This window comes from Tenrec ecaudatus, chromosome 13, assembly GCF_050624435.1.
Source record: "Tenrec ecaudatus isolate mTenEca1 chromosome 13, mTenEca1.hap1, whole genome shotgun sequence".
Classification (NCBI taxonomy): domain Eukaryota; kingdom Metazoa; phylum Chordata; class Mammalia; order Afrosoricida; family Tenrecidae; genus Tenrec; species Tenrec ecaudatus.
The window spans coordinates 22488176-22514979 of record NC_134542.1 but is presented as its reverse complement, the minus strand read 5'-3'; the positions used below and the strand labels follow the sequence as shown (position 1 = coordinate 22514979).

The 26804-nt window shown below is 50.0% G+C and overlaps 1 protein-coding gene across 1 annotated transcript in view; it reads right to left on the bottom strand.

Annotated features, from left to right (window-relative positions):
- MARCHF4 (membrane associated ring-CH-type finger 4) overlaps positions 1-26804 on the bottom strand; it is a 116742-nt gene that overhangs the window by 15260 nt on the left and 74678 nt on the right. The window contains exons 2-3 of the mRNA XM_075530248.1: positions 13549-13704; positions 8036-8228 (exon numbers count right to left, since the gene is read on the bottom strand). Of these exons, the coding sequence (XP_075386363.1) occupies positions 8036-8228; positions 13549-13704 (349 nt within the window). The remainder of the gene's footprint in view (positions 1-8035; positions 8229-13548; positions 13705-26804) is intronic.

Sequence of the window (26804 nt, the reverse complement as noted above, 5' to 3'; positions counted from 1 at the left end):
ATAATAACTACCCATGTTAGCTGTCAGGGTGTGGCCCCCAGTTCCTTCTGTCCTCTCAGAGGTTTCCTGGTTCGTTCTGTCCACAGCAACTTACATTTGGCTTCGTGGTGCCATGCACTGGTATAGTTAGTTGGGATTCTAAGCCAAGAGATGGCTTCTCTGTCTGTCTTCTCAGTAGGGGTACCCCTTTGATATCCCCAGTCTAGAACCATTGTCCACCACCCTGGGCCTGTGATACATTTCACAGAGAACCCAGACCTGTCTGGGGAACCTGGCAAAATCCTTAGTGAGACCCACTGCCAGTCTCCGAGGGTCATCTCTTTGGAATCTTCTCATTGACCATTGATGGTCTACCAGTCAGGTAGACGCAGCTGTGGACAGGGCTAACATGGCTTCATGAGCAACAAGGAGGCCCCATCCCAGATCCTGTATCTTTCTCACTCACTCGAAGTCTGCTGAGCTCATCTCCCAGCAGAATTCCTGTAAGTATCTTCCTACTCTCAAGGGCTTGCCCCCAACACACCGCTCTGGTGCAACTACTGCCACCAAGTCAATTCCAACTCAAAGCAACTGTTAGAAAAGGGAAAGAAAAAAAGTACTTTGAAGACCTGATCAAAGCTATACATTTTATGTCCAATACAGATTCTTTGCTATTGATAGTCATCTAATAGCCTTAGGGAATAGACAAATTGTTCTTAGTGTCTGAAAAATAAAGAAGAGCAAAAGGCTCATTTTAGCAAATGGCTTACTGCCTCTCCCTCCCAGAGTCAGCCTGTTGCATTAACACAGAGTTCTGCTCATTTTCTTTCCTCCTGATGATAAACTTTGATCCAGGTACTAAATTGCTCCATCCATCTGGGGTGGTTAATGTTATGTGTCTGCTTGATGAGATTATGATTCTCAGTGATTTGGTACACATTAGACAGATTGCTTTTCCATAATGTAATATAATATCTTCCGTAATGTGATCCGATGCGATCAGCCAATCAGTTATAAGAGGAGTTTTTTTGGGGTGTGGTCTGCATCCAAAATAAATGGATGTTGCAAGCCAGCTGCACTCTCTATCCTGTTTCTGGTTCTTGGGACAGTCATTAGCCTGCCACCTGACTCTGAGTTGTCAGGGTTCACCAGTTCCTGCAGTCCTGTGAACCAGCTGGTCATTTTGGGTAATCAGCTGCTGCCACCATGTGAGCCTGGAGAAGCCTCCAACTGATTCATGACCTTCAGCTTTGGGACTTGTCAACCTCCACAGCTGTGTGCAATCCATTATCTTGAGTGGGGGGGGGGGTGCTCTCTCTATACTTATAAGGAGCTCTAATGGCATAATGGGTTATGAGTTGGGCTGCTAACTGCAAGGTCAGGAGTTTGAACCCACCAGCTGCTGTGGAGGATAAAGATGAGATTATCTGCTCCCAGGAAGAATTACAGCCTTAGCAACCCAAGGGGCAGTTCTACTCTGTCCGATAGGGTCGCTATGAATCAGAATTGACTTGATGGCAGTGGGGATATATATTCATACTTACAGATTTCACTGCTTTTGCTCATCTAGTATACCTAGTGCAACAAAAGCTATATAGAGAGGTATAAATATAGACATTAGTATGTAAATATATTAATATAAGGATAGGGGTATTGATCTATGTACATATGCTTATATTATTAAGGTAGCAGATGGACTTTGGACCTTTATTTAAATTTTCCCTCATCACAATAACACTTAGTTCTAATAACCTGGCATTCCATGATACACATCCCCGACACGATCACTGAAAACAAATGTGTGCATAAGCAAATGTGCTGAAGAAAGCTGATGGTGCTCGGCTATTCAAAGATATAGTACTTGGGTCTTAAAGGCTTGAAGGTAAACAAGCAGCCATCTAGCAGGGAAGCAACAAAACCCACGTGGAAGAAGCACACCAGTCTGTGTGATCATGAGGTGTCAACAGGATCAGGTATCAGAAGATCAAAAACAAACAATTATATCGATGTGAAGGAGAGGCGTCAGAGTGGAGACCCCAAACTGTGTAGACAACTGGACATCCCTTCACAGAAAGGTCACACAGAAGGGACGATTCAGCCACTGTGTAGTACAGCACAGACAAAACACACAACATTCCTCTGGTTCTTTAGTGCTTCCTCCCTTCCACTATCGTGACCCCAGTTTTGCCCCCAAATCCTGCTAGACTGGAATATGTACATCAGTACAGATGTGAGCTTTTGACACAGGAAGTCTGGATAGATAAACCCCTCAGAACCAGTAAAGGCACTAGTGATACCATGAGGATGGGGGGTGGAGGGGGAGAGGAGGGGAACTGGTAGCAATGATGACTGTAGAAAAAAAACCTCCCCTAGGGGGGCGAATAGCAGAAACGTGGGTGAAGGGATACAGCAGATGATGTACAATATGAAATAATAATATTTCATTTATCAAGGGTTCACAAGGGTGGGAGGTTGGGGGAGGGAGGGAAAAAAGAGGAGCTGAAAATAAGGGCTCAAGTAGCAAGACCATGTTTTGAAAATGATGGTGGCAACATATGTACATGTTTGCTTATTAGAATTGATTTATGGATTGTTGTAATATCTGTATGAGCCCCAATAAATTGATTTGTAAAGAAATAAATTAAAAAATAAATAATGCAGCCTAAGACACCAAGCAAAGAACTTGGTTCCAGATAGATTCATAGATAGCTGCTTTCATGCAAGATTTGTTTTCAAACAACCTTTCTTGAGAACAGCCCTCTCTTCCTCCATAACCTTTTCCTCCTCCTCCTTCACTCCTTCAGGATTTTTAGGTGGGAATCTTCCCCCTTCCCATGGGAGTACATGACTTTGTGGCACTTAGAAGTAAAGCGAATGCCTCAAAAGTGACACAGGTGCGCCTGGGGCTCGTTCACCTGTGTGGCCCTTCTGCAGCCCACATGGTACCTCCTGATGGCAGCTCAAGGCAGGATTCTGCCCCCATTCCAGCTTCTCTGGCTCCCATGGTTGGGATAAATTGGATCGTGTGGTCCAGATGGCCAGGTTCACAGAGGGACACAGGAGGCCTGAGGGAGACAGACAAGAGACCTTTTCTCCTTTCAGAACCAACTGGACCCTGGGTTGGCGTTCTGGCCTTTCTCCTGGAAATCTGGTGATGGTGGTAACTGTGTTTTCCTAAAGTGTCACCTACTCCACTGTGATACCTATGTTGGAGCCGACTCCTGGCTGGTAGATTGACAGAGACTGACTGGAGGGAGGCCACAGGTGCCTGCTTTCCTGAATACAAGGGCTCTCGTAACTTAGCCTGACTTTTCTCAGGGACCCAGGGAGCTATGTGAACGTGGTCTCTGTACTCACTGTTGTGATAGATCAGGTGAAATGGCTTCATCTCCTTTCACTGAGCTATCCTTTGGAGCTCAGAGACTCTCCCTTAACCAGACCGTGAAGGCAGCACGGGGATTCCCCTGAAGAGAGACTGGCCCGCCATGCTGCTGGCTGGGGAGCCTGTCCTTCATCCCTCAGTCGGGGGTTCTCAACCTTCCTCATGCCATGACCCTTTCATACAGTTCCTCATGTGGTGGTGACCCCCAGCCATAAAATTATTTTCGTTGCTACTTCATCACTGTCATTTTGCTACTGTTATGAATTGGGTGACCCCTGTGAAAAGGTCGTTCGACCCCCAAAGGGGTCCCGACCCACAGATTGAGAACCGCTGCTCTGAGGGAATCTGATGTTTTGCGAGTTTTGCTCATCCCGAGTCTGCTGCTTTGGCTCCGTGGTGGGCATGGCAAGCTCTGCCTAGCTCTCCCCCAGGAAGATCTCACGAAGCAGCTGATATTTCTGCACCCGCTTGCAGTGCTATGTGCCTCTCTCCTGCTGGGCAACCCAGTGCAGAGGAGAAGGGCCTGTCTGTGAACTGAGTCCAAGCACTACAAGAATTTGGGCATTCCAGCTGCTCTCTCTTGCCTCCTGCTTCCTTCCGTAGACCACCGCTTACTCCCATTCCATGGGCCTCCATTGTTCCCCCTGGGAAAGCATCTCCGGAATGAACGAACGTTGACTAGAGAGCCTCATTCTGCTGCGCAAGTCAGCCTGTGGATGGCATAGTCCTTGGCCTCAGGGTTTCATGATCTGAAAAGTGGAAGTAATCCTCGCCCCCAGGGGCATACTCTAAAACCCAAGTAGCTCAACTAACAATATGAAAAATGGACAAAAACATGCCAGTGATCATGCAGATGACACAGAACTGTTGTGTTTGAGTTTCTGCTAAACAAACGCTGGCCCAGCAGCAACTAACAACAACAACAACGACAGGGCAGTCCGAGCCCCTTCAAGGGGAAACACCAGGGACTTCAAAATGTTCATGGAAAAGATTCCAATATCCATCCATTCCTTTTTGAAGCCCCCTTGTCACCTAGATGTAAACAAATCTGAAAACTTTTGGGTGGTACCAAAAGTAGTTAGGGTTCCTCTGCATTCCCCTCTGATCCAATAGCTTATCAGAGAAGAGCAAGGGGAGCGTGGTATAGCTTTGCATTCTGGGTAATTGTGTTTTCCTAAATGAGGAATACTTACCAAATTCTGCTCATCCCAGAAATGGAAGGGCTGAGTGCCCCATGTGCCTAAAAAGGGAATGGATTAGAGGCAGAAGGAAGCAGATAGAGAGGAGCCCAGGAGGCAGGGCTAGTGAGTGAAGCCTTACACAGAGGGAGCAGCTCTGAGCAGGTGGGCCCAGGTGGGGGCTCTGGGCAGCTCGGAGGGAAAACAACCAGGCTGGTTGGTGAGGGCTCCTCCCGTTACGTGCACTCCGAGTCACGGGTGGCATCAGCAGGTGTCCGATAAGTGACATTGTGGGGGTCCTGCCATCTGACACACGGGGGTTCGTGGAAAGAACAGTAGGCTGTGAGCCCACAGACCTTGCTTTCAGCCCGTCTGCCGGTAATGGGCAGATCACATCCCTTCTCCAGGCCCCAGTTCTCTCCATTGCAAAACAAAGAGGTTCTTAGGTTAATTATCCAGTTCCCTTTATGTTGAATTTTCTCAGCCTCACCTTGGTAGTGTAGTGGTTATGGGATGGGCTGACATCCGCAAGGTCAGCAGTTCGAAACCACTAGTCACTCCATGGGAGAGAGACAGCGGTTTCTACTTCCATGAAGAATTATAGTCTCAGAAACTCACAGGGGCAGTTCTGCCCTCTCCTACAGGGTCACAGTGAGTCAGCAACTCTATGGCAGTGGGTTGTCAAAACTACGAACTCGTGTGTGGCAGATAGTATTCTTGTTCAGGAAACACTGGTGCTCCCAGGCGCACTCTCCACCTGGGGAATAGCAGTCTCCTCCACCCCTTCTTCATTGACGTTGGCCACCAGACTGTAGGCAAAGGATCATGTGCCAATTCTGAGCAAGTCTCTGAGAGGCTCTACTGCAGGGGTTCTCAACCTTCCTAAAGCCTTGTGGTCATCACCTAATCTGATGTCAATTTAAGGATTAAGAGTGTATGGGGTGGAGTCTAGGCTGTCAATCTAGAGATAGCCAATGAGACTTCTGTGGGCATGGCCACGGAATTCTGAGAATTCTGAGAAATCTGGTACTTCCTCTTTGGAGGCGGAAGACACCTCTCTCTCTCTCTCTCTCCCTGCTATGCCCTGGAGACATTACAGAAGACAAGCCACATGGATATAACAAGACCTTGGAAACCTGAGAAGCCACAGAGAGACCCCTGCCAGCGCTGAGATGTTTCCAATGACAATGGATCCAAAGACTTTCTACCCACTGACCTGTGATCTGCATTCAGCGTCATTGCATGTGTTTCATGAGTCTGAAGAGGACTTTATAGATTGATATCAGAAATATGGGCTAATATCAGACTTATGGACTTGATCTGGACTGGGCTGGGATGTTTTCTCAATGTTCAATTGCTCTTGTATATAAATCTCTTTCTTATACACATGTGTGTCCATGGATTTGTTTCTCTAGTCTACCCAGACTAACACAGTTCCTTTAATACAGTTCCTCATGTTATGTTGACCCCTCAACCATAAAATTATTTTCATTGCTACTTCATAACTAATTATGCTACTGTGCTGACTCAGGTGACCCCTATGAAAGGGGTCCAAAGGGGTCCCGACCTGCAGGTTGAGAATCGCTGCTCTGCAGCTTCCCACCGCCCTCTCCTGCTCATGCTTGCAGCTGGGAGAAGGGCACACCCCGGTCATCCTCACTCCTTTAGGCTTGGTCCCAGCATGAAGAGATGCTCACACCAGGCCTGGGACCCAAACCCCTGTCAGAAGCTGGGTCCCGCCAAGTATAGCAGCGGCACAGCCAGCTGGCAGACCCGGGAACGGGAATGGATGGCAGGCACCGTGACTCCGGAATCTTTCGTTATTGCAGCCAAAGCTGTCTCATACACCACAGGCCAGAAGCCCGCCTCACAGATGGCACACCAGGGGCAGATTGATAGCTGGGCTGAAAGAGAATGAAGGGCAGTGAGAGGGGCCCCAACAGGCAGGTCCCTCTGTTGCTTCTCGCCTCTGTGCCAGAGCGGTAGACTGCCATATGGAGGGAGACACACCTGGGATTTGGCATCAGCCACCTGGCCTCAGCAGGGGCAGGAAGGGTGCTTGGTGAGAGAGTGCACTCAATGAGAAGGCCTCAATGTCAGCTCGCTCATGCACATGTCCTCTGAGCCTGCGCAGCCTGTTCCCTCAGGGCTGAGGTGGCACCGTTAAAATGAGCCACCCAGAGGAGCAACAGCTTAAACAAGTCCACACATTCTGCCATCACTGCTGTGACCAGTACGCACGAGTCGCAAAAACAAGCAAGCAAACAAAAGTGAACTCACTGCCCTTGAGCCGACTCTGACTCACAACAACCCTGCAGGACAGACTCCAGCTGCCGCTGTGGGTTTCTGAAATGAAATCTTTACAGGAGTAGAAAGCCTCATCTTTCTTCAGCAGAGCAGCAGGTGGTTTTGAACGGCTGGTCTTGTGGTTAGCAGCACAATTTGTAACCCACTACACCATCAGGGCTCCCAGACAAATCTCTAGGTGTCTCTGATTCCCATTACAATTCCCATTACAAAATTCACATCAACACCACCCCAGCCAAACTGCTAAACAGGGCAGTAGAGCATATTGGCGATAAGACACAAACTAATGAAAACAAACAAAGACACAAACTAATGCCCAGAGAAGATGGCTGGAAGGCTTCTGCTCCTTGTCCAGATGCATTGGGAACAAGCTCAGAGGTCCAGATTAGGATGGTGCCCAGTGTTTAAGCACACTTCGTTTTCCTTGGAGAAAGCCAGGCCCATCCCCCCTGCCCCCCCACAGTCAGCTAGCTGGACCAGGCCTTCTGAGGGAATGGCTACCTCACCTGCAGTAACAAAAGCCAGTTCAGCCAGGCTCCCTCGCACCCACATGGTCGGAGAGGGCAGTCAAGGTGGGCTGAAGGAAGGAGGAAAAACCAAAGCCATGGGCTTCCGACCCTTTCCTCAAACCACCCACGCAGCATCTTACCTGGAAAAATGTGGGTGTCAAGAGCTAATAATGGAGAAGTTCAGGGGAAGTACAGGCTCATGCGGCACCCCACCGTGCACTGCCAGGCTCTGCACAGAACCCCAGGATTAGCCTCAGTGTGAAGGCCACTAGACCAGAGAAGTCTTGGGCACTGGAGTGGGTGGATGAAAAGCTAAGGCAAAAAGAAGAGCCAGGGGTCATCCTGGCCACTGCTGGCATTTTGCTCTGGGAGGACTGATTTAGCCGCAGCCCAGCACGGTACCATAGTGTGGTGTCCTTCCGAACCCTACTGAGATAAACAGATCGACCAGTGACCTTCTTAAGTCTCCTTATGCTGTCTTCAACTGGCGGGGCAGTCAGATTTGTTTGGGAGAAGCTCAGCATTTCCTTCTTTGTCCTCCCTCCGCCCTTCCCACCCCAAGTCACTGATCCCATTTCAGTGTAGCCCATGGGGCTGAGGGGGTGGGGATCCTGAAGGACCTGCTCAGCTCACCAAGGCATGGCTCCCCACTCTCCATGGAGACAAGCCCTCAGACCCACCTATGCACACCACGTCCATGAAGCCGTACATCCCGTAGCAGATCTGGAAGAGGAGATCTTGGCGCTGCCACTTGGCCGAGGGGCTGAAGGTGGACCAGATGAGCCAAGAGATGCTGGCGATGAGGAAGAGAGAACCCAGGATGGCGGCCGCGATCTGCACCTTCTCAATGACTGTCAGAGAGATGGACTGCCACTGGGGAGAAAGGAATGCGGGTGAGCTGTTGCTTGGACGTCCCCACCGCATGCCCACCCCACCCCATCCCCTTCCTCTTGCCGCTCCAACCTTTCACATCCGGGTTAGAATTTAAACCAGGTCTGTCAAGCTGGCGACACAAAGGACGTTTTTTGCTGGTGGGTGAGTTTTCCATTGTACCACTGGGTCAGAGGTCACTGTAGGGAATAGGTCCCAGGCAGGCAGGGTTGGGAAGACTTTTAGACTCCATCATGATACAGACAGAGAAATGGGAGGGAGCGAAGGAAAATGCAGAGCTAATGTGGCTGGTGTTCCAGGGCTCCAGAACATTCTTTCCTGACAGTGTGCTTTCTAACTTTCCCGAGTACTGAGAGGCCACCAGTCTGTCTTTACCTTGTTTTTGACAGACACCTGGCATGGCATTTAATCTACCAATTCAATAGACCAGGAAGGAATGCAGGGTGTGGGGGAGAGATTACAAAAGCAGTCTATCATTTACTGGATTTATACAAACAATGAGATTTCATTTTTTTTAAAACAACGGAAAAGCACTGTACAAACAGCGCCGGTGGATGGGTTGAAAGCTGATGAATGGATGAGTTCCAATTCTGAAATTCTATGATCCTATGGCTGACCCAAGAAACCTGGACTTCAATGAACCTGAGATTGGTGGACTCTACTTGGGGTTTATCCATGCATTCTCTCAACAACTGTGCATTGAATAGTCTGTCTATGCTGGACGCAGGGCTGGCTTCTGGAGGGAAAGCAATAAACAAAAAGCAGACAAAGATCCTACCTGAATGGAAGTTACAATCTGGGAGGAGCACAGCCAACCAAATAAGGATTCCTGACCACTGACCATCGGGGGGAAGAAAGGGAGTTTGTGACACCGAGGAAGTCTTTGAGAGTGGGCTTGGCTTCCTAGCCCAAGTGAAGCTAGAACTGAGATCTGCAGGATGTGTAAGTAAGAGCTTACTAGGCAAAGCGATGACAGAAAGGGGGCTTCCGACAGAGAGAACAACATATGCAAAGGCCCTGTGGCAGGAGGAAGCATAGTGAATCGTAAAACCTAGGGGAGGACAAGAGTGGGTGGAGCAGAGCAAGCAAAGGGGAGCTTGGGGTAAGACCACTGGAAAGCTGAGAGCGTGGACAATGAGGAACCTTGAAGAACACTCAGGGCTTTGGGACTCGGTCCTAAAAAAGGGACGCGATCAAAGAGTTCTAAGCAGGAACTGGCAGGTCAACTCTAGTAAAGTAGAAGGAAGGACTACCTCCTGATTGCAAGGGGTTGCCTGAAAGAGAATACCCCCAAAGGGAGGCATTCTAGTCTGAGTTCAAAGAATGGTGGTCTGTCTTCCAACACCTGCCAACACCGGGGCCCCTCACAATGCATTCGATGACCAGGATGGCTACACTAACTCTGACTTCCACCACCCTCATCAGGGACCCCGGGGAATCGGATCAAGACACCACGTTTCAAAGGCCAGTCTTGCTGTAGAACATCAGCCTTGACATGCAGTTATACAGATAGTATCTCGTTACAGGTGTTTGGGCTTTGGCTCGGTTCACGGTTTCCTTCCACCTACAGTTAGACTCAACAAAGGACTCGTCCAGAGGGTGGCAGGATCAGACAGATTTCTTGCGTGTACACCACATGGGCTTTGTGGAGTCTGCCCCACTCTATGTAAAGAGGGCTCCAGGTAGGGAGTTTGGGGAGATCTACCTCTGGGGTACGGTGCTGGTGAAGAATACTGGAAGTAGCATGGACTCCCAAGAGAACAAACAAGTCTCAGTTGTCTTGGGAGAAGTCCAACCAGAGTGCTCCTCAGAGGCAAGGATGGCGGGATTGTCTCATGGACTTCAGACATGCTAGCAGAGGAGACCAGTCCCTGGAGAAGGACATCACGCTTGGTCAAGTGCAGGGGCAGTGAAAAAGAAGAAAGTCCTCCACGAAATGGACTGACACTGTGGCTGCAACAACGGGCTCAGGCGTCAGGACAGCTGTGCGCATGGCACAGGGCTGGACGGTGCTTCCTTCTGTCGTACCTGGGTTCACGATGGGTCAGAATCCACGCGGTGACACCGACCCACGTCTGGCCTCCTCCTGCTTCTCTAGGCCTCAAAGGTTCCCCTTCTTCCAGCGATTCTCAACCTTCCTAAGGCCACCACCTTTTAATACAGTTCCTCATGTGGTGGTGACCCCCAACACTAAAATTATTTTCATTGCTATTTCATCACTGTCATTTTGCTACTGTAATGAATCAGGTGACCACTGTGAAAGGGTTATTTGACCCCCCCAAGGGGTTGGGACCCACAGGTTGAGAACTGCTGCCTTCATCCCTAATGCCCTTTAGAAAAACCAGTCTCCAAGCCGCCTGTGGAATGTCCATGGTGCCCCTGACCACCAAAGGGACCAAGAAGCAAGAAGAGGGGTGTGTGCCACAGGCAAGGCCATCTTCCCCTCTGCCCTACGGGAGGCTCCTCGGGAGGGCGGGGATGGGGGTGGGGGGAGAAGAGCTGTGTGGAACGAAGGTCTGCGCCATTCCAAAGGCAGGCTGGGAAGAGAAGTTTCCCACGGCCACAGGTGCTGCCACCAGCAGGCACCCGGAGCTTGTCCCATGAGGGATCCCTATGCCTGCAGCAAGACTAGGAGATTTGGGCATCTCCATCCTGGGAACTCCTGCTTTGCAGTCCCTGAGGGTGAGGATGACGAGAGAGACAGGGGGCGAGCACAAAGGGGCAGTGCTTGCCCCTCTGCAACGGAACAGTGCACTGAGTCCAGGGCCAGGTGACTCTCTTCTTGATCGCTCTGCCCATAAGGTGTCGTGTAAGACCTGGAAGATGTCCCACTGCAGGTGAACAGGTTCCTGGGCCTAGGGTGCACAGCACTGCCTCTTGCCCCAAAGCCCCACTTCTGGTGCTGTGTGGAGAAGCGGGGGGCGTTTTCTGAGCACACATCCACCAGCGCACTTCCACAGACCCGGAGGGAGTCTGCAGGGTGTAGAAGTCCAGCCAAAGGCCTGGCGAGCTCGAGAATAAACTCAGTCCCAAGTAAAAAAGAAAAAAAAAAACCATTGAACTGATCCCGACTCAGAGCGACCCTATAGCACAGGGCAGAACTGCCCCCGTGGGCTTCTGAGACTGACTTCACAGACGTAGCAAGCCTCATCTCGCTCTGTTGGTGGGTTGAACTGCAGTCCAATGCACACCCCGCTAGGCCAATGTTCCCAATCCTGCCACGTGCTTACCATTCTTATGAGGATACACTTTCTTTTTGCACCCAGGAAAGCGTCAGGGGAAGATATTTGCTTTCCTGGAGGCTCTTTGGAGAGGTGAGAGGGGAGAGGGTTAGGGAGCTGACTTTTTCAAAGCCTTAAGTCAGCTGAAAAGGAATGGGTGGGGTCAAGCCCCCAGACCTTGGCTGATGCCCATGGGAGCTGTGTGGACTCAGCCATCTCAGCACATGGCTATTTCAAGATATTTTAAGGTCTTGAAATGAAAGACTTAAGATGAGAGAGTGGATAGGGGTGGCACTTCTTTTTTAAAAAAAAATCATTTTATTGGGAGCTCATATAACCCATCACAATCTATATATACATCCATTCATGTCAAGCACATTTGTACATTTGTTCCTTCATCATTCTCAAAACATTTGCTTTCTATTTGCGCCCTTGGTATCAGCTCCTTATTTCCGCCTTCCTCCCTCCCTCCCTCATCCCTCCCCAAACCCTTGATAATTTCTAAATTATTATTATTTTGTCATGTCTTACACTGTCCGATGTCTCCCTTCACCCACTTTTCTGTTGTCCATCCCCCAGGGAGAGGGTTATATATGTAGGTCCTTGTGATTCTTTCCCCCTTTCTACCCCCACCTTCCTTCCACCCTCCTGGTATCACTGCTCTCACCGCTGTATCTGGGCTTCTTGATACACAGACCATTTCCATGGCTCCGTGGCTTTTCAGGTACTTTCCGGAAGTACACCATCAGTCAAGCCCTATCCTGGTTCATTCACTCTGTCTGTCTCCCTCTTTCTGGCCTGCACGCACATAGCTCTGGAGATGTTTGCCTCCCCTCCAATCAGAGACTCTGCCTTAGCACTATGTCACCCCGCCCCACTCCCCAACCCACCCCACCCTCCTAGGCGTTTTCCCTCTGAGATGAATGACAACTGCCACCAGCTGAAGTGCCTGCCTCATAATCAAGGAGCTGGTAGGGCTGTGGGTTAGAGACTGGGCTGCGAGGTGCGAGGTAGGTGGTTCAGATCCACCAGCAGTTCTGTAGAATGATGAAGTGAGTTGCTCTTGGAAAGCATGACAGTTTGGGGAACCTTGTATAGGGTCACTATGAATAGGAATCCACTGGGTGGGCATTTGGGGTTATCTTATGGGTTTATGTTTGGGTGGTTTTTTGGGGTGGGGTAATTGGCTAATTTTACATATGCAGAGGTACAGAGGTCTTTTCAGAAGCAAACTACTGTATGTGCATGCGTGTGTGTGTGTATACACTTCCTTCACAGGGAAACTGTATAGTTTGGAGAGACTGGTAAGGGTGGTGTTGGGGGTGACATGGCAAAGGGAACCCTGAGGGCCAGCAGATCCAGCCCCATCTGCATCTGTGAGGCAGACAGTGTGGCACTCTCCCAGGCCTGGCCCCTCCCAGCCATCATTCCCACCCTCTCCTCTCTGCAGCCCTCTCATCTCTCTCTCTGTCCTTTGCCACTCAGATGGAGACCTAGGGATGGACCAGCATCAGGTGCATTCCGGCAGCTTCTTGGAAAGGCGGGGTCTCATGATCCACACCTTGTCCCATGACCCGGAGTCCACTGCGATTCAGTGACCCTACAAGGGCTGGGTAGGATGTCCCCTGCTCTCACAAGGTTTCCAAGACTACATCTTCGGGAAAGCGGACTGCCCTCCATATTGCTCAGAAAACCACTGGCCTTCAGATTGGGGCCTCCTGCTTTAACCGCTGCGCCACGAGGGTCCCTCCCAGGAGTTACTAGCGCATTCAAGTTTGAGAAGTACTTTTGGCTATCCTTTCTCCTCTTCCAGTCCTTCGCGTGACCCTGACCGTCAGAGCTTCTCCCTGGCCCTTCCACCCTCTCTCTTTTTCCCTAGCCTGCCTCTCTGCCTGTCTAGCCTGCCCTCCCCCTCCCTTCCTCCATTCCTCCCTCTCTGTAGGGACCTCTCTCACCGGGCCCCATCCCAGTCTCTATAGAGAACAGAAAGGGTCCCGCTCCTTCCTTCTCCCCGCCGCCGGTGGGGGCCAGCCCCGCGACCCCCTGCCCCCGCCCCCCCCCCGGCAGCCCGCCCGCGGTACCTGCAGAGGGTTCTTCGTGCTTATGGCGATGACGTGGTACTTGTAGTAGCACAACTCGCAGCTCCAGCAGCCGCGCTCGCTGATCCACTTGATGAGGCACGGCTGGTGCGTGCACTTGACCGACCCGTCGCAGCGGCATGGGCTCAGCAGCTCGCCCTGCGGGGAGAGAGCAGAGGCGGTGAGGCTAGGCCCCCGAGGCTGTGGGTGGCCCAGCGCCTGGAGCCCAGCCGGTTAAACCGCATCCCACCCCCCACTTCCCGCCCAGCTCCGGGCCACAAGCCTCGCAGAAGGCACACCATGCCCTTGGGGCGCCCCTTCCATCTGAATCCAGCAGCCCCACTTCTGAGCCCCCAGCTCCCTCGCTGTAAGTCCAGGACAGCCTTTCCTGTGCTGCCTGCATCCTGGGGGGTCTGTGAAAACGAGGGAGGTTTCTTCGTGGAAAACTGGCTGTGGGCTACCGAGTTGGCCGGGGGTGGGGGTGGGGGGTGGATCAACTAAGAGAGGCAGTAGAGCTGAGAGGAGTCAACGCATCCCTGGTTAAAGGGGGGCAGCCGCCAGCTCCAGCCTGCTGTGGAACCCTAACGGGAACCCAAACCAGCCATACTCACAACTGATGCTGACTCCTATCCACCAGCTGAGTTCGGGTTCTACTGTATCAACAGTGAACTCACTCCGGTGGAGTGAATGCAACCACAGGCCCTTGGAGCCTTTGTGGTCCTCTGCAGGCAGGCTAAGACACTGGGATCCCCTCTGGGGAGCCTGCCACCCCAGGACCCAGCCCGCTAGTGGGGGTTGGGAGCAGGCTGAGCCAGAGACCTGGAAAGCTGGGCAGACATCCCCAGTAAAGTCCATGCCCTGTAACACCAACTTTGAGCCTGGCTGGGAGTGACTGGAAAGGCCTGCCCGGAAGTTGGACACAGGGCAGCAACGACCTTGACTGAGGCTGGTGTGTCAGCATTCAAAGCCTTTGTGAGTGAATGGTGCAGTGGGCTTATTCTCCAGAAGACTGTGACAGGAAATTGGCTTTCTGCTTCCTGGCATGGTGACTCCAAAGTGCCTCACTGAGCCTGTCTCCCCTCCTAACTCAGGGCCCAACTCACACAGGCTCAGACATCAACTAATGGGCCTCCCCAACCTCATGGCTGTCTTCTCCAACTCTCAACATCCTTCCGTTCACCCCCCTTCCACCCCCTCCCCACTCTAAAGAGACCCAAGGGACACCGTGCATAGCTCCTGTCTCTGGACCCCACCCTACTGTGTTAGAGAAATGGCCATTGGGTTACAAAGGCCTCCTAATTTGGGGGTTCCCCTTTCCTTGTTTCCAACATCAAATAAATAAGCTCAGGAGCTCCTGACCTGTGGGTGACTAATCCATCTTATTGAAGGTCTTCCTCTTTCTCACAGAGCCACTGTTTTACCAAGCATGATGTATTTTTTTTATCAGGGACTGTTGTGTGGGCTAATTAGCTGTTACATTCCTCTATGTATGTATCTATCTATCTATCTATCTATCTATCTATCTATCTATCTATCTATCTATCTATCTATCTATCATCTATCATCTATACGTACTGCCTTGAAAAACCCTGAGGGGGAAAGTTCTACCCTGTCCTGTAGACTCAGAACCAACTCAGCAGCAACAGGGTTTGGCTTTTGGTGTTTTGTTTTCTGTTTTTCTTTCTCTCCCCGTCCAGCTGCTGCTCTGACTTGGAGCTGGCTCCAGTGCCCCTCCTCCCTGATTTGTCCAGGTTCAAGTCTGTGTTTTCATCTCTCAGTGAGCGCCCTGTGCTGAGTTAGAACCCTCACCCCTCATTGTTAAGGGCTTGTTCTAGTGTCTGTCTGCCCCCACCCCCACCCCAGAGGAGGCCTGGAAGGCAAGAGGGAGGTGGGATTCGCCTTTATACTCTTTCCCCAGTGCCTACCCAAAATCACACAACACACATTTTTGGTTTGAATCATGTATGGCTTGAAAGGTGTACACACACACACACACACACACACACACACACACACACCCTCCCCCCCAAAATATATTGAAATTCTTATCCCTGCCCCAGTGGGTGTGTTATCTGTGGCCCAGAAACATGTTTATTAATGAGGCCCTATCACAGTTGAAGGGGTTCTAAACTGAATCACTTCTGGGTTATAAAAATAGCAGAATTCTCTCTCTCTCTCTCTCTCTCTCTCTCTCACAAACACACACACACACACACACACACATCCATGTGGGAGGAGGGGCAGGAGACACCAAATGAAGTCAGACACAGCACAGATGGATCTATACGCTTCCAAACACCAAGAACTGCCAGCAGCTACAAGAAGCTGAAATAGACAACGAAGGACCCTCCCCAGGAGCTGACACCCTGCATTCAGACTGGAAGCCTCTGGAATGAAGTTCTGTTAGGCAGTCGGAACAGGGACCAGGATGTCCACTGAGCATCTTCCAAATTTTAGGCTCCGAGACAGGAAGGGACAGTACACCTAGTTGGGAGGTACATGGGATGGGCCCCAATCTGGGCCAGGTGAGCTTAATTCAGCCGATGGAGCCAACCAGCACTGTCGACCACAGCTCCCAACAAAGGGCTGAAAAAAGCCCGAATCCGAAGCCCACGCTTCCAGCCGTCCCGCTGAGCTTCTCCCCGGCTGGCCTTGCAGTGGTCCCCTCTGGCCTCAGGCCTGCACGCGAGGGTGTGCAGTGCCCTGAGGGCGCCTGTGTCAAACCTGAAACTTCTATCCTTTATCAAACTCACTTGGACCACAAACCAGACTTCAGAGTGAATTCTTTCTCGCAGGAAGCCAAGGATGGAGGCATTTCCACCTGAGAAACCGAACATATTCTAGTTCCGTGACTCACATTCTGGCTTTTTCAGCCCTCCGCTGGGAGGTGTGGATCATGGTACTGGTTGACCCCATTGGCGGAATTAAGCTCACCTGGCCCAGTTGGGGCCCTCCCAGATGTACCGCCCTTTCCTGGCTCACAGCCTGAATTGTGGCGCATGCCCAGTGGACACCCTGGTCCCTGTTCTGACTACCTAGCAGTTCTGAACAGCCGCCTGCTGTGGCAGGTTCTCTCACAGTAGCCCTCGGTAGCTAAGACAAGTAAGGAAATGAAAAACCTAGAGGCCACTCAGGTTCCTTGCCTTTAGGGTCCCTGCCATGACCTGAAGGGACAGGGTGAGCCTGGCTATTCCACAGGAAGAGGAGCCACGACCATCGTCCTTACCTTGGGGCCCAGCACCTCCCTCAGAGCCTGGCACTCATAAGTGTGTGTGTGTGTGTGTGTGTGTGTGTGTGTGTGTGAGATGAAGGAACCTGGCGTGTAAGTGTTCAGGCCCTCACCCCACACCTGGGGAACCCTCCAAGCCTCTCCACCTGCTCCTCCAGTGGTGCCTCCAAGTCCCCTCCCCCCACCTTTGTCCCTAGGCCCCTCACACAGACAACCTCAGACCCATCTTTGTATCCCTCGTGCCTGGTGGTACAGCAAGGCCCTTAGGCCAGCACTGGTGACCAAATGCCCGCATTATGTGATAAGAGGCTTTGCTCCTCCGTCCAGCCTGGGAGGCTTTCGGGGAGGCTACTGGGTGCCCCCAGAACCCAGCAAGGCCTGTCTGGAGCCCTTGGGTGTGGAGCGGCTGCTGTGCTGCTCTCAGACCGGAGAGGGGGAAGGGGGGGCGGAGGCCGGGAGAGGAGGTGATGGAGAGGCAGAAAGCCCTTATTATTCAAAGCAGCATTTCCTAGGCTCATTAATTCTAATAGGATGAGCTGGGTTTGATTAATCGGGTTGTTAAGCAGCCGTGTCAAATTGCCGATCAGGTAGGAGCCCTTACTTCCGGTCCCTGGCAACCGTGGTGAGTGACAGCAAAGGCTGAGCTCCCTGCTGGCCGCCGAGCAGCAACCTCTAGGCAGGCCGGCCTCATCCACAAGCTCCACGGACTGGGGGGCTCTGCCTTTGGCTCTGAATGGACTATGGGACCGGCTCTGGGTCAGGGGAACCCTCAAGCCCCAACAGGCAAACTGAGAAAGGGACCCCTGACCTGGTTGTTCCTGGATGACCTTCCACATTTTCCTGGGGCATTTTCCTGGGGTTGGACAAGCCAAGCAACACTCTGAGAACTTGCTCTGGGCGCAGCAACGATTTACAAATCTCAAAACAAGCAAACTACCTCACTGCCATGGTGTAGATCCCCACTCTCTACAGGTCCAGAATGCCTCATCTTTCTTCTACGGGTTTGAACTGCTGATCTTATGGTTAGCAGCCCAATGTATAACCCCCTCAGCTACAAGGGTTCCCATCAGCAAGCAAACTGTTAGAAAGGGTGATTCATGGATCAGAGCCCAACTCGTAACCACTCGGCCGAGGCTTGTCAGAAAGGTTGATGTTTCGGGAAGAAAGATATTTCGAATTTTAGAGCAGGTAAAACCGGAAAGGAGCGATTTGAACTTTAGGTTTTGTGTAAATCTTGTATTAGATAATTTCGTATTTTTTAAATGTACATTTGGGGAGAGCACTGTCATTTTTCCACCAATGAGGGTTTCACAAAAATCTCACCTGCCCCCTTCTGCACTGGGCAGACCTGTGTGTCTTTCAGAGCAAGAGAAGAGGAGATGAGCCACAGCCATTCAGCTGCAAGTTTGACGGAATGCCCTTGACCAGCCATCTAAAGCCTCATGGAGTCAATTTTTCTCAATGTGAGAGAGTCCCCTACTGAAGAAAAAAGGTTAAGGACTAAATCAAAGTCAGTCTGTCACCTGGGCAGGATGAAAACCAGGTCTCTCTGATGCCAGCCTCATCAGACTCTCACCTCCTCCCCATAGGAGCAGTGCTCCCTGGCTCCTGCTGTCCCACCTGCAGCTGCAGCTCTGATGGATGTGTCGGACCCGCCTCTTCTCCTTCCAGGTCTTGCCGCTCTGCTCCGGGCTTCCTGGCCTCCCACACTCCCTTAGGGCTCCCACTATAGACCCAGTCTGGGAGTTGAGCTGCTCCTACTTCCCCCATAGAAGGAGCCCTGTGGCATAGTGGTTATGAATAGGGCTGTGATTGGCATGGTTGGTAGTTCAAAACCACCAGCAGCTCTGTGGGAGGAAGAGTGGGCTTTTTACTCCTGTAAACAGCTGCAGTCTCGGAAACCCACAGGGAGTCGCTAAGAGTCCCCATTGCCTCAGTGGCAGTGGGTTTGGGTTTTGCTTTTCCTAAAGAGGTGGGTATGTCATATGTGCACAGGAAAAGGTGGCTTTACTGGCTGGACAGGACCAGGGCCTGGAGAAGCTCCCATGGGCCAGGCCCGGAGCTCCAGCCTTTGGACCTATAGGATTATCAGAATCGTGTCTGCAGAGCTCAGTAAACTCAGTAGATCAAAGGGACTCATTAAATGCAAAGGGCGCCAGATATTTCCTCACGGATCTGCTCAGAGCTCTCAGGCTGAGATTGCCCTGGGGATGACTGAGGCAGAGCGAAGCAGACCTCATCAACCCACTGGACACTGCAGGCAGGGAGCTGTCGGTCTTCCCAAACAGACTCCATGGGCTTACCTGTTCACAAGGAGCCCTGATGGCACTGTTGGCTAAGTGTTGGCCTGCTAACCACAAGGTTGGTGGTTCAAGCCTCCCAGCCTCTCTGAGGTAGAAAGAAGAGACTGCCACTCCCATAAAGATATATAGCCTGGGAACTCCTGACTAGACTGGATGGCAGTGGGTGCTTGGGGCTGAGGCTACATTTCCTTGTCTTTGTGCTGTGGTAATTCTTCCCTCCTGCAAGGGTGTGTTGGTAATGGAATGAGGTCATGCATGCCAGGAACCGGACACGGGGCCAGCCCCTCTGCTAAAACATTACAACGCCGGCTCCCATTGCTCTCAGGACTTTGGTTTCATCGTTGTGTTTTGCTTTTGTTTTCGGATAGATGATTCATTGTGATGCACAGGGTTTCATGGACCGATTTTTGGAAATCTCCAGGCTAGGGGCAAAGTACCCAGTGAGATCACTCACTACAGATTAGTAAGAGCGAGCACGCATGCACACAGTGATTGGCCTGACTTATTGGGTAATCTGTCCCAGCCAGGACTATCCATCTGAACAAGAGGCTTTGATTCTGTAGCTCAGTCCTATGGGATTGGGGGTCAGACAGATGCCAGCCAGACCAAGCAGCAGAGTCTTGGCTGGGGTGAAAACATGTGAAATCATACACGAGCACAGCAGTTCACCTGTGCTTGCTTTGCTCTCTCGGTAATCAGACACTGCTCCAGGTTTTTAGTCCTAGTCCATCTTAGTCTGGAAGCTCTGCTGACACCTCATGAAGAGCACAGCAGCACAACCTTCCACTGACAGGTGGCTAGTGGCTGTGCATGTGGTGAATTGCACCTGGCACCAGGAACTACCGGTGCCCCATTACCACTCTACAATAGGGCAGCCGAAGCCCAGAGAGAGGTTAAAGGGAATGAACTTGCCAAGAAAGCTGACCCTTCAGAAGTGGATGAGGGACCAGAATTTCCATCTCCTGACTGCCAACCCAGGACTGACCCCATGGGACACAGCACACTTGGGGGTCTCCTGTGGACAAGACGAGCAGAAGAGCACAGGCCTCTTTGATGGATCTATGGGGCCATGCTAGAGACAGGCGGCTGGACAAAGTGATCTTCTTGACCAGCGGCTCTCAACCTTCCTAATGCCCAGACCCTTTAATGCAGTTCCTCATGTTGTGGTGACCCCCAACCATAAAATTATTTTCATTGCTACTTCATCACTGTAATGAATCAGGCAACTCCAGTGTAAGGGTTGTTAGACTCCCAGGTTGAGAACCGTGTTCTAGACCTTGGCCGAGGCTGGTTTTGGGAAAGAGGGTGGATTCTCCCCCACCAGTAATGCCATAGCAAGCCGCAGGTACAGGACTCCAGCTGTTTCCTCCATTCAAGGATTTCAGTCTGTGTATTGTAGATTGGCTTCATTCCCTAACTCTCTCCCCCTCCCCCACAAAAAAAATCTGAAAAACCTGGTTCCGGAATTCTTAGGTTCCCTGGTTGCCATAACAGTAGCAGGTAAAACCAAAGACTTCCTCTTCTACCTACATAGGCACTAGAGATCCCTACCACTGAGCAGGAAGAAATAAGTACAGCCCAGTTCAACAGAAAAAGGCCCATCTGCGGTGTGCAGTCTGAGAGATCAGAACAAAGGACATGAATAAAACAGCAGCCATGAGAAGCAATTCAGAGATGGCTTGAGCTTGATCCCAGACAGACCCAGAGAAAGTCTGGCTTCTTTTTTTTTTAATCTGTGCCATCCTGAGCAAGTTTCTTAGTATCTCTGTGCTCCATTCATCACTCTTTCATTCTCTATTTTTCTCCTATGTTCTATTTTAGATGATAGGATACAGCCATGTATGTGGAGTGGGTGAATGGGGGGAACAAAATTCTGTAGTGGGGAGAGGCAGACAATAAATAAGATGACCAAGTACAAGAGAAGGACCTGAAATGCTCTGGAGAGGAATAAAGCAGAGAAAATGGAGAAGGAGATCCAGGGAGGGAACAGGTTGAAATTTGAAAAAGGGTGACTGTCGAAGTCTTCACCAAGTAGGGACACTTGAGTGAAAATCTGAAGTAAGTAAGGGAGCAAGCCACCCAAATCGCTGAGGCTGAACATTGCAGGCAGAGAGAACTCAAGTTCAGAGACCCGGGGGCCAGAGCATGCCTACCATGCACTAGGAGCACCCAAGTTGCTCCTGGTGTGACTGGGGCAGATGGAATGAGAGAAAACACAGCACGGGATGAAACCAGAGAGAGAACAGGAAAATCAGGCCGGAGTACATCTCAGGCAAGGTCATGGGACATATTTAGGACTTCGGCACTTACTCTGAATGAGCCAGAAAATCCTTTGAGTGTTTTGGGCAGAGAGTGATGTGATTTTTGACCATGTTTGCCAGGATCCTTCTATCTGCTGTGTTGAGAACAGGTCAAAAATCACAAGCAGGAAAACTCTCGGGAGATTGCTGCAGTCGTTCAGGTTGGTGGTGATGGCAGATTGCCTCAGCATGACACCAGAGGAAGCCCGGAGAAGGGGTCAACTTGTAGGGATATGTTGAAGGCATGGGTGTTAAGATTTGCCGATGGGTTGGATGGAGTGTGGAACAGAGAATAGAATGATGTCAATGACTTTGACCCAAGCTATGAGAGGGGAGACGGCTTTGATGGAGAGTCCAAAGGCTGGGGAAGGAGCAGAGTTTTGAGAGAAAACCAGGAGCTCCACTTATAGACAGATCAAGAGGAAGACCTTCAACAAGGTGGATTGACATCGATGGGCTTCAACGGAGGAGAAGTGAAGATGGCACAGGACCCGGTGGTGTTTCATCCTGGTGTACACAGGGTTGCTGTGAGTAGGACTGGTGCAACAGCACCTAACAACAACAACATAAAACACCCAGTGGAACTTCCTAATAGGTACTGTAATATATATTCATTTAGAGTTTGGGAGACAGGCCCAGGCTCAAGATAGAAATTTGAGAGTTGCTGGCATAGATGGTATTTAAAGTCATGAGCCTAGATGAAGCCACCAAAGCAATGAGGCTACAGAGGAAAAGAAGATGATACCAGGGCCAATCCCTGGAAGATGCCAAGAATGTCAGAAATAGGTAAATGCAAAGGAACCAGCAGAGGAGACTTAGAAGGGAAGGCGAGCGAGTCAGGAGGAGAATACAGTATTTCAAACTCTAGGAATAAAAAGCAAGAATGTTTCCAGAAAGAAGGCATGATCAGCTGTGTCAGATGCATCTGATGGGTCAAGTCAGATGACAACTGAGAATGGACTATTGGACTTAGCGACGTGCAGTTAGACTTAGCAATCACGGGAAACCTCGGTAAAGGTCACTTCAGTGGACTGGGAGAAGGGAACACCTCGCTGGAGTGGTTTCAAGAAAGAAGGACAAAGGGGGAGTCAGAGACAGTATGCAGCGATCACGCTTTCAAGTTTTCCGAGAAAGGATACAAGAAGAGGAGCTCTCTCGGGAGGAAGAAATGATGTCAAACGAAGAAACTGGAGCGAGATGCTGGAGTGAACGGTCCTCCTGTAAGGTGAGGAGGGATTCGAGTTGGCATCCCTGGGAAGGTGTGTCTACCTGTGCTGTGAATTTGAACAGGTCATCCAGGGCAACGGGAAGGTAAGGGGGTAGACTTGTAGACATTCTTCTTCTGGCGTTTTCTCTAAAAAGCAAGTTCATAACGGTGAGAGTGAAGATGAGGGAGGAGGTGATAGAGGTCTAGGGAGTGATGTAATAAGCCCAGGAGAGCACTTACCAGTGGTTAACCTAGAGAAATCAATCATCAATCACGATTGTAAGCAGCATTCAGTAACCTTTCTATTAACATAGAATGGGAAAATCCCAACCCTAAGACTTGACCTAGGGAAGATGTAGGAGCCCTCGTGGCCTAGCGGTTACACATTAGGTGGCGAGTCAGCGCTGGCACTTTGAAACCACCAGCAGCTCCTCAGGAGAAAGACTGGGCTTTCCTTTCCCAAAAACAGTCTCAAAAACCTACAGCGGGTTCCTGTGAGTCAGCCTTGCCTCCCTGGCAGTGAATTTTGGCATGGAGTAAGAATAGAGGAGCACTGGGAGTGTTGGGGTACATGTTGGGCTGCTGATGGCAAGGTTGGCAGTTGGTGCCCACCAGTTGCTCCTGGGGAGAGATGAGGCTTTCTACTGCCAAGAGTTACGGTCCTGGAAACGCCACAAGGCAGTTCTTCCCTGTCCTACTGGGTCTCTATGAGTCAGAGAGACTCAGTGGCAGGGAATGAGTTAAGGACAAACATTTAACACCACGCCTGGCATACAGTGAACAGTACATGCTGGCAAATGTGGTAGATGCATCACCGTGAAGACCTTGGAGCAGCAGTTCTCAACCTGTGGGTCATGACCCCTTTGGGGATGGAAGACCCTTTCACAGGGGTTGCCCAATTCATAACAGTAGCAAAATGGCAGTGATGAAGTAGCAACAAAAATAATTTTATGAGTGGGCATCACCACCATATGAGGAACTGTATGAAAGAGTCTCGGCATTAGGAAGGTTGAGAATCACTGCCTTGGGGGGATCTAAAGCCTCGATAAGGAATTATTTCCTTGACAGGGTGGAGCTGGAACCTGTAAGTACTGGGGTGAGGAGGAAATGGGATAGGAGAGGGAAAGGTTCATTGGGTTTGCAGAGGAGAATAAAGGAGGCCAAAGAAAATAAGTGTCCCTCTGAAGATGGAGAGTTAGCTTGAAAAAGAAATGAAAAAACAGTTCTGTACCATTTTGTAGACTCCATAGATCTGAGGAAACTGTTAATGGGAAGACATCCTCCCAGAATTTATGGATACAAACTGGTCTGTGATATTGACCATCTATTGGTATAGTTGTGATCTGGGCTGGTGGAAGCAAAAAATATGTAGAAATAGAGCCAATAAACAGGAGGAATCAGCTGGGGTGGGGGCAGAAGACTATAGCATCTGCTGACTGCAGGGCACCAGGTGATGGTTTCCTGACTACCTGTGAAGAGGTCAATGCATCCTCGTATCAGGGTCAAGAAAAATAGCACTTTGTAAAGACCTTGCCCGCAAGGGGAGAGGGCTAGGAAAGGGTGTGACTCCCCCTGCCCAGAGGATGGTAAAGTCAGCCTCTGGTCTTATCTATGGGAGGCAGGTGTATTGGCAAGATGGCCTTCAAAGCCCCTCCATGACCCTAGAATCCATTATTGTATACAGATGAGCCATTCTGAATTCTCTGCATATTGTGTCAGGCTGTGTGTGGGCAGCTCTTTGTTTTCTAGCTAGTGTCCTGTCAGCCAATCCTTTAAGCTCCACCATCTATCGATGGCATTTACCAGGTCCTGTCTCAGCCCAGCCTCACTTCCTCTCTAAATGGTGCCAAGACAGTCACAGTTTGTCAATATTGGCAGAATAAAATAAAGAATCGTTACAGGATAATTTGGTTTTTAAAAAACAACTATTACTGAGTGAAAAAAAAACAACAAACCCCGCAACATTTAAGACTTTAATGAGCAGTAGTTATCTGCACTAAATCCAATTAACCACATAATTATTTCTTTCTCTTTCTACTCTCATACTAGCAGCTTACACACACACACACACACACACACACACACGGAGAGAGAGAGAGAGAAAGAGAGAGAGAGAGAGAGGAAAAATTTTCAGCTTTCCTGCTTATCAACTAAAAAAGAAAAAATAAGAATGCAGAAAGAGACAAGGAAAACAAACACACACACAGAGCCAAACCAAACCTTCCAAACCATGCTTTTCTCTCTTTCATTTCACAATAATTATTTGATTATTCCTGCAGTGCTTTGCGCTTTGTAATTTAACTGGTATAAGACAAATGTTATCTACTGGCTCTAACTGCCTCTAAATTTACTCAACTGGTACTAGAAAGAAGAACTGAACCTCACAATAATTGAATTTAAATAACATCCAATTCTGTGAAGTCAAACATGATCTGCATAATAAACACACCAGGCCATGCGAGGGCTGGCGGAAAGGTCATATTTTATGTGCGTATCCAGAATCATCTCTGCATTTCTAACGACCTAAGTGTACAATATTCCATCCGGTTATCATCCTGGGAAACTCATCATTACCATCACCATCCTCTTTACCAAAGAACTACAAGGCAAGGTTGAGTGCTGGCTGCGAGGTTCTCAGGCTGGCTCTATAGGAATACGTCATGTACACTAACCTTGATGGACCCAAACGGGCCATTTGCATACAGCAGGCTGGGCCTGCTTCCAAAGTCCCAGCCTGCCAACTCCAAGGTGGTCGGGTCAACATGTTCTCCCCCCTCAGGAATCAGGCAAGTCAAGGGGCGAAGCCTCACTTGCTCACTAGGGTCAGCTCTCCATGCTCCTACACCTTGGCAGCGGCAAACTCAGTGTCAGTCCTGCAAAACCCTTGACATATTATTAGAAGGGATAATGATGGAATTCTGAAAAAGTCACCATAATTAATGTATCCTGTGGTGTGTTTAGGGGAGAGTAGATGCGAGTGTTGTGAGGTGTTACTTCCCAAATGTTCCCACCCACTGCCTTAAGTGCTTCGAACCAACCCTATGTCATGGCAGACTCCTACAATGGAAAAAGGAAGGCATTTCGGGGGTGCCAGGCCCAGTTCTGTTGCTGTCTCATGGAGGGATCTTGGGCTGAAGCTCCCTAGGACTTGGTTCTAGAACTAATCTATATGTGATACACCTTGTTAGTTTATTAAACTGGCAGAAACCTTGAAGCTCACCCTTCATCATAAGGTTTAATCTAAGAACAATGTGTTCTTATGATGTGGACCTGCTCTCGTTCTGCCCCATGAAGGGATCGCTGAAGCTGTGGGTGCTATAGCAACGAGTGGTGAGAAAGTCAGGGGGTGCCATCTCTTGTCTGGGGTCTTAACGTTTGTCTTAAAGCAAGCAGCCATCTAAGTAAGGTGTCAGCTAAGGCCCTACCGAGGGAGCACGCCAGCCTGCGTTTTCCAAGGACTATTAAAAATAAAATCCACGATCAGAGGACTGAATTGTATTAGAGCTTAAATTCTGAGCACCCAGTTTGCAGAAGGTTGTGGATAACAATCAAAGTCCCAAATCCATTTATATAGTCGCCATGTGGATTAAATGGATTAATTAAAGTGGATTAAAGAACTTGTGTTGCCCTCTGACAGAGTCTGTTGGAAAGCGGATTGCCTCTCTCCCCTGGTCAACCCAGGGAGGGTCAGTCCCCCTTCAGGGCTTGTCTGGGAGTGGCCTTGATGGAGATCACTGTACTAGGATCACATGATCATGAGCCAGGCCGTGATTGCCTCAGGGAAGCCCCTGGGCCAATTGTAAGCATTTCTGTCTAAGTTGGTATTTGTGTCACAATCACAGCCCTGGTCCCACTTCAGGAGTCCCACCAGGTAACTAGGATGTATTGATCTGCCACCAACTGTGTTTTTGTGACGGTTTTCTTTGACCTCCATCTCCCTTTCATTGTTGTTTCTCAGCAAACCCTCGAGCACCATTATGACCGTGTTGATGATCTCCCTCTTCTAGATGATCTGTCTCTATAGTTGTCTGTCCGTAGCCTGTTGAAGGCTTAAGAGATGTTCTCTCAAAATAAAAATTTTGAATGGTAAAAGCTCTAGGCTGTGCAGCCGAAATTCTGATTCCATGTGGACTCATTCTTGACCTCTGGATGCAAAGGTTGGGACTTACTCATTTTGTGAAGCCTTAGACCAGCTCGTCTTTAGCAAACCTTTTGCTTCC